The sequence below is a fragment of the Thamnophis sirtalis genome, unplaced genomic scaffold, assembly GCF_051295495.1.
Source record: "Thamnophis sirtalis isolate CommonGarterSnake01/CBP01778 unplaced genomic scaffold, rThaSir2_p1.2 scaffold_1, whole genome shotgun sequence".
NCBI classification, from domain to species: Eukaryota; Metazoa; Chordata; class Lepidosauria; order Squamata; family Natricidae; genus Thamnophis; species Thamnophis sirtalis.
Window position 1 is genome coordinate 128,963,525 of NW_028261381.1, and position 8,123 is coordinate 128,971,647.

Genomic DNA, 8,123 nt, shown 5'->3' on the forward strand with positions numbered 1-8,123 from the left:
TCCCCAGGAGCACTCTGCAAGCCCCCCCCCAAGGCTATTCATGCTTTTTTTGAAAATAAAGGGCCCATTTTCACGAAAAACGGGCCATTTTGGGGAGGTTTGCAGAGTGAAAAAACTCCCCCCCTCCTTTCGGAAAGCTGTTTAATTAGAGTGGTTGATGAGAATTACATTGATCAAAGGCTGTCCCAGCAGAAATAAAGTTTTAGGTGCTATAGGTTGTCAGCTATTTCCTTCTCCAGTACATGGATAAATACACCTGGAAACATCTACCTACCTACCCCGTCTCTCTCTACCTACCTACTATATTTCTCTCTCTCTCTCTCCCCCTCTATCTACCTATATACCTACTAGCCTCTCTCTCCCCCACATCTACTGTATTTCTCTATTTTTGTCTCTCTATCTTTCTACCTACCAACCTACCTACTCGCCCCCCCACCTATCTACTGCATTTCTCTCTATCCCGCTAGCTAGCTAGCTACCTACCTACTGTATTTCTCTCTCTCTATCACTTTATCTACCTACCTACCTACTGTATTTCTCTCTTTCTCTCCCTGTCTTATCCCTCTATCTTACCTACCTACTTTTTTTAAAAAAAATTGCCTCTTCAAAACCTGGGTGCATCTTACACTCTGGTGCGTCTTATACTCTGAAAAATACAGTAGTTTTGTTAAGGGCTATACATTGAGTATGGTTTGTCAGCATGATAAATCCACCTGGTTGTGTTGCTGTCTATCCTACATTTTTCTAGCTTACAAAGAATTAGCTTGTGGTCTAGTTTGTCAATGTTTTACTGAAATCCCAGCATACTATGTCCATAGCACTTTGTGAAAGAATGAAATAATCTGTTTTGATAAATCCATATTGGCTTCTGGTTATAACTTTGCTTGCTTTTAGGTGTCCACAGATTTATTGTTTATCTTTTCTAGGATCTTCCCAAGTATTGATGGTCTGTAGTGTCTGAGTCTGTCTCGCCCCCCCCTCGCATTTTTTAAAGATGGGAATGACATCGGTTCTTTTCCAGTCCTCAGGTAGTTCCCCAGTGCTCCAAAAACTTCAAAACACATGGTGCAAAGGTTCTAAGATCACACTACCAGTTCCTTCAGAACTCTGGGATGTAATCCGTTAGGACCCAGTGCTTTGAATTTGTCTAGAGTCGACAGGTATTCTCTTTTTCTTGCTTATTTTAATTTACATCTCTAATATATCTTCTATGGCTTTGTTTTTGGTAAGTTGGGTTGTATTTTATTTTTGTGTGAAGACAGATGCAAAGAATGAATTATTTTCTTGTTTTTTATGAGCTGAAAGAAACTTTATTATTTTTGATATTTGTTGCAAGTGTTACTTCATTCTGAGCCTTGGCTTTCCTGACTTCATCTTTGCAGGTTTGAGCTATTTGTTGGTATTCTGCCTTAGATATGTGTCTCTCTTTCCATTTTTTGTACTTATCCCTTTTCTCTTTTAGTTTGTCAATGAGTTCTTCATGCAACCATACTGGTTTCCTCTGGGATTTCTTGTTTTTCTTTTTCAATGGTATTGAGCTGGACTGGGCTTTTATAATCATATTTTCAGTGTTTCTCAAGTTTCTTGAGTTGATTTCTCCTTTAAGTTTTTCGTCTATGGGCTCCTTCCCAAGCTCTGAGTTTGTTAAAATCAACTCTTTTAAAGTCTAAGACACTGGTTTGATTATACTCTACTGCTTGCATCTGCATTATATTGAAATCTATTATGACATGGTCATTCTCCCCCAAAATTTGTTCAATCTCCCACTTGATGCAGAGTTTGCCTCCCAGCTGTAATTTGTGCAGAATATATTAAAATTTAGGGGGTTATATATATTAAAAGACAATTTAAAAGATATGAAATTAATATGGTAACTGCTAACATCCATGAATTCTATGAATATTAAATGCAATTCCATTTAATTAGTGGGGTAAGAATAATTTTTTTCTAAATTAATGTTATTAAAATGTTACTCTTAATTGATTTAAATTTTAAGAAGCATTCCCAACTTATTTCCAAATAGATTGTTTTGTTCAGATAAACAGTATACTGAGGAATGTTCTACAGGAAGAATAGACCATCAAGACTTTCATTAACCAAGCTGAAATTATTTTTTGATGAAGAAAGTTTTATTTATTTGACTTTAAAAAGTCACTGGGCAATTTCCACCTACTTGTATGTGGAATGAGAATTTTATTGAATATTAATCTGTTACGGGCTTTATTATAAGAGCATTATTTACTTCTATTAGGATCTTGGCAGTCATTTGGATCAACAAATGGATTTTCCATTTTTTAAAAATTTGAGAGCAATTGCAAGTATTTGGGACATACAATGGATATGATGCTGAGTGACTTGAATATTTAACTTTACAGAAAAATTCTATTTTATACCAGAAACTTGAAAATATATTTAATGATGAATACAATAAATAGGTAGAATACCACTGGATGCAAGTCTTTTTTTTCCTTTTTTTTGCAAATGCTAAATAAATCTCAAGTCTAATTTGTATTGGATACCCCAAAGAATGCTTGAAAAAAGATATATTATTTACATTAGAAATAAAATAATGATAATGGTAATGATATTATTCATTTTGGCGGTTCTATGAGCCAGTCTCTCCACATCTTGCACTAATATAAAACCGATTTATGGATAAATATTTTTATATTAATTTTGAGTTATATTCCAAAATTGTGGAATTGAGCATTTTTTACAAACTGAGGTTATAAAAGACATAGGAAACATCTAAAAGAATATATCGAGAGTCTCAAAAATCACATATCAGGCCTGGATTCAAGAAATGTGTATAATGTACCAGTTTTTAAGGCTATTTTTCTGCTAATCAAAAATGATATTTAGCACAGATTTTATAATATTTTACCACACCAGACAATGTTTGATATATGTGATATAGATGATTTATATTAATTCAATATGTAAATTATTGGGGGTTGTGCCACTTTATTTTCTTTTCATAATAGAATTTCATAATTAATTGGGTTATCTGATAGATGGATGTGCATATTTTTTATCTTTTTAGGTGTTTACAGCATTTTTGTTGTAAATTGCTTTCCCTATATCCGTGATGGTGAACCTATGGCACAGATGGCCCGTGGAGCCATTTGTTATGGCACGTGAGGTATTGCCCTGTTAGCTCCAGTGCACCAGCTGACTTCGGCCTTCATTTGAGGCTGTTTTTTCACCCACCAGAGCCTTCAGGAGGCTTCCCTGGCGGCTCCGGAGGGCAAAAAATGGGCCTACGAGCAAACAGGAAGTGACTTCCGGTCTGGCCGTACGGCAGTTTTTCGCCCTCCGGAGCCTTCTGGGAAGCCTCTTGAAGGTTCCAGAGGGTGAAAAACAGCCCTACGAGCAAACCGGAAGTCCGTTCCCAAACTTCTGGTTTGCCCATAGTGCTGGTTTTTCTTGCTCTGGAGGCTTCAGGGAAGCTCTAGAAGCTCCGGAGGATCTACAGGGGAGGCTGTTTTCGCCCTCCCAAGGCTCCCAGAAAGCCTCTGGAGCCTGGAGAGGGCGAAAAAAGCATGCCAAAAGCAAGGGGGAAGCACTAGTCACACGAGCATGCGCACAGAGGGGGAAAGTGTGTGCATGTGTGGCACGCCCATGCACGACCCCCCCCTGTGCTCCCCCTGCTTTTGCCACATGAACCAAAAAGGTTCGCCATCACTGCCCTATATTTTGAAATGCTTTCTCTTAGGATGATTAAATTTTTATCTATCATGGATCTTAGCATTTTGGATTATAGACTTATCATTATTATAAGACTTAAATTGAGTGCTACTGGCTCCTGGGAACTAACATAACCGCACAACTAAAAATATGCAATTATATAAGTCAATTCAATAGGGAGCAGTCATCTGGGATGATTTGGTCTATTTAATGGTTTGTTGATATATAGCTTTGAAAGGCAGACAAGTGGTCAAATTAAGGTGATCCATGAAATTCATAGTTTAAATAGCTTCCAAGACCAATTAAGAATATATGTGTAAATAACATTGGGATTAGAGCAAGCTACCAGCTCTGGGTTGTAAAATTTGGATGATGATCAGATGGCAGAAGAATCTTTGATAACTATGCTATCCCCTAACTGGATTTTAGATTTGGTAGCTTTAAATGTACTATTGCTTAATTTTCATAAGAACTGCAAAACAGCCAGAGGGAAATTTTATTATCAGTTAATTTGGGCAGTAGTCAAATGGAATGGAGGACAAATACTAGGTTAGTAGATTAATAGCCATTTGGGGAAAGTAGAATAAAAGACAAGAGGATGAACAGCAACAAGGTGGATAGACCTGATACCGCAACCATGTGTGCACCATTAGAAGATCTAAAAAGCCAAGCAGAGGATAAATTATCCTGGAGAAGTTCTATCTATGCTGCTAAGAGTTGATGCTGTCTATAATCAATCATTTGATCTTGGATAAGTGTTGTAATTTGACCTGCATTATGAAGATTAGATGATTAATAAGACTGTGGAAATAATTTCTTCCAATTTTGACGATCTTCATTTTCTGTACAATGTACAATGTTCTGTACAAAAATAAACAAAATGCAATAGGTAGAGAAGTGGAGTTATAGTATTTATAATATTTATTATGATTGTTTTTCTGAACACCCATTACAGTTCTGGTTGTCACAAAGAGAAGAAAAATGTTGGAAGGGACCTTGGAGAGCATTTGTTTTTTTCCAAAGCAGGAATTCCCAAATAGATGACCACCCATCTTATGTTTAAATACCTCCACAGAAGAAAATCTACCGACTTCCAAAGGAGTTTCTTCAATCTATTTCCTCATTTTTATTATAGCTATATCCTGCTGAAATCAAATCATTTTTTGTATTTATTACTTATCAATTTATATAACCATCCATCTTCCAATCATGATTAGGTGGCTCTATAAATCATGTCATGCCAAAGAAAACCACAACAATAAGCTTTTCTAAGCTATGACCCCCTATATTGGGGACCATCCAGGATTTACAAAATGCCAACATAATTGAGGCCAAAGACATCTCATGAGAGGTGAGGTTAGAATGCAGTATTACAGGCTAACTCTGCCCAATGCCAGGAGCTCGATCTTGCCCAGGCTCAAGGTTGACTCAGCCTTCCATCCTTCTGAGTTTGTAAAATGAGGACCCAGATTGTTGGGGGCAGTTTGCTGACATTAATAAACTGCTGAGAGAGTGCCATAAAGCACCATGGAACTGTATATAAGTGTAAGTGCTATTGGAATAGTGTTATATTCCACAAGGAAGGCACTACAACAAAAAAGACCCACTTCCTGAGTCTGCCAGACAGCACTGTTTAATAAATGGGAGCTGAAATATGCCCCCAGACTCAGATATATTGAGCCGAGGAGAAAAAATTGAAGAAATATGGTCCTGGTCCCATACTATGAAACACTTTATAAGTGGTAACCAGCACCTTGAATTGCACCTGGAAACTTACTGAGAGGCAATGCAGTTCATGGATTGATTCTTCAGGTCTGTCAAGCTGTATATTGATATTGGTCTCTAAGATGATATTTTTTGCATTATTTGCAAATTTTCTAACACTTTCTATCCTCAGTCACTACGATTGTGACTTGCCAAGGAGACTGGTGAAAAAAAAAAGCCCAACCAGGCTGAAACTTTTAAATGTATTATTTTTTGCAGGGGTGGCCAGTTTCAACTCTGTGGAAATCTAGGAAGCTTTATGAAGTAGTCTGAATAAGAACTTCTATTTGACTGGGGACAATAATTTTTGCTAATTTTGTTAGTAGGCATTTCCAATTAAAATAGAGGAGGAGAATGTTTTTTTCATTTCCAGGTATGATTTTTATTAACATTTAAATTTACAATCTTAGAATATGTGCAAACTCCATTTTTGAGCTTTAACGTTTGGACAGACTAAATGAAATAAAGAATGAGGAAAAGAATAGCAGGATAGAATGACACTCACCCTTTAATAAATGCAGGAGCTAAACTATGAACAAAACTAACATGTTAACTGACAAAAGAATTTTTAAGTGCATTCTGTTTTGAACTATGTTACTTACCTAAGTAAGTCTCTCCAACTTTTTTGTAACTTCCATTAGTGTATGAAAATTAGGAATCATCTACAGAGCAGCTATGATTAAAACTAAAGCTCAAATTTAACAGATTTTTTTTCTGCCGCAAATTTCTTTTAAAGAGTCATATTTAAACATATCTGAAAATTCCTGAAAGGGGCCTTCTGCAGCCAAAGTCACTGTACTCTACTATGAAAAGACATTAAATACCTGAAGTTATCTTGCGAAAACATAAAGCTATCTATTAATCTCAAATAAGCCTCATTACAACATAATACAAGCTACTGCTGCATTAATAAGTGCACACAGAAGAATGCTGTCCATTTGTATAAATTACAAAATGTTCACGGAATTATGGGAGAAAGTGACATGCCGACCATAAATCAAGGCATCTCTTACACAATAAAGTACAAGTGCATATTTTAGCAGGACTTCTGGTTCCACACCAGAGATACACAACTTTTTGCTAGTTGGAACATCTTACACTCCCATTCCCAGCACACTCATTATTGGAAGTTAAAACCCAACCTTCTCCTAGAGAAATGAAATATTTTGGGAAATATTAAAAAGGCAGAATGTTTCCCCTAAAAAAGAGAAGTAGAAACGCAAGAGAGGCAGAACGACCTACACTGCCATAGTTAGTCTTAGAAAAGGCAACATTTGTACCCAGAAGCACAAACCATGGTAGCCTGTGTGTGGGGTTATTTTACGGTTCAACGTGCCGAGTACACCTAGAGCCAAGTAAAGGGGGGGGGGGGAGGACCGGGAAGGGAAACTTTCTTCTCAAAAAGGGTCGAAGCGAGGAGACGCCAAGCCGCCTCAACGCACCAGGAAACGAGGGCAGAAAACAGTCACCGAGGAAGCCGACCGTTCAAGGCCACCCTTTCCTCGCTCCCGCCGTGTGACTGACAGTGAGGGATTCCAGCAAGGCACTGCCCGGCACGGCCCGAGGCCTCTTGACTGGGAGCGAGCCGACCAGGCCTCCGCCACCCCCAGAGAGACATCTTGGCTGGCGCGCCTACGTACAGATGCTTCGACCACCGCCTTACCTGGCCGTGGGACCCGGGCCCGGCGAAGCCTGAGACGTAACCGTTTTTCCGACCGCAACCGTTGGCTGGGAGGCTGCAGCCGTTGGCACGAGGCTGCCCGCCCATCTTCTCGCCGTTGCGCTTCATCTTGCCGGCTCGGACAAGCAGCCACCTAGAAACCAACCACCGCCCGTCCCAGGGCTGCTTTATCGCACCGGAAACCCAGCCGGGGGCTTTCGCCAATCGCAGACCGGAGCGTCACTCTAAGGCGGCGACGGCGCGCCCTTGGCCCAAAGCCGCGCTGGCCTCGCCCGTGTGAGGAGAAGACGCTCGCGGAGGAGGAAAAAGAGGAGGAGAGCGACTTAATTCGCTGCCGAGCGGCAAGCAAGAGGCCAGACGCGGAAGCGGAGGACAAAGCTCCAAGTCTCTGCGAGACCAATCACGAGAGGAAAAATGTATTTAGGGGCGGGGAGGTGGGAATAACTGATCCAATCGTTCGGCGCGGAGGCCGCGAGGGCGTGGTTTGTCCTGTGAAGAAAAATGTGAACTGTTTCCCTTTACGAGGGGAAGCGAGAACCGTGCTTCAGGGGCCTCGAATGGCGGAAACTGTAGCCTGAACGAAATTTGCTGTCCACAAAAAATTGCCACGAACTTTTTCCCCGTTACTCTCCGCTTCTCGTTCCCACCAAAGTAGTGTTCCTCAAACTTGGCGACTTAAGAATAGGGAATCCTGGGAGTTGGAGTTCCCCCGTCTTAAAGTCGCCAAGTTTGACACAATGCTCTAAAATAATAGGCCAGAAGTCCCCAAACTTGGCAACTTTAAGACTTGTGGACTTCAACTCCCAGAATTCTCCAGCCAGCGATCAGTTCTTAAACAGATTCCTTGAAGCTTCCTTTGGATAAAGTTATAATAAAGTTATAATATGAGGACGGATATTCTGCTTCAACAGTACCGGTCCTGCTCAGCCTGTCTCCTGAGCTGAGAAGCAGATAATATCAAGGATCAGTTAAGAGCCAGAAGTTTATTTGT

The 8,123-nt window shown here is 39.8% G+C and overlaps 1 protein-coding gene across 1 annotated transcript in view; it reads right to left on the reverse strand.

The window, feature by feature from the left end:
* The window catches only part of SPTLC2 (serine palmitoyltransferase long chain base subunit 2), a 50,243-nt gene extending 42,864 nt beyond the window's left edge, over nucleotides 1–7,379 (reverse strand). Inside the window, exon 1 of the mRNA XM_014068096.2 lies at nucleotides 7,115–7,379. Coding sequence (XP_013923571.2) covers nucleotides 7,115–7,240 — 126 coding nt within the window. The 5' untranslated portion in view covers nucleotides 7,241–7,379. The remainder of the gene's footprint in view (nucleotides 1–7,114) is intronic.
* Nucleotides 7,380–8,123: the final 744 nt, after the last annotated feature.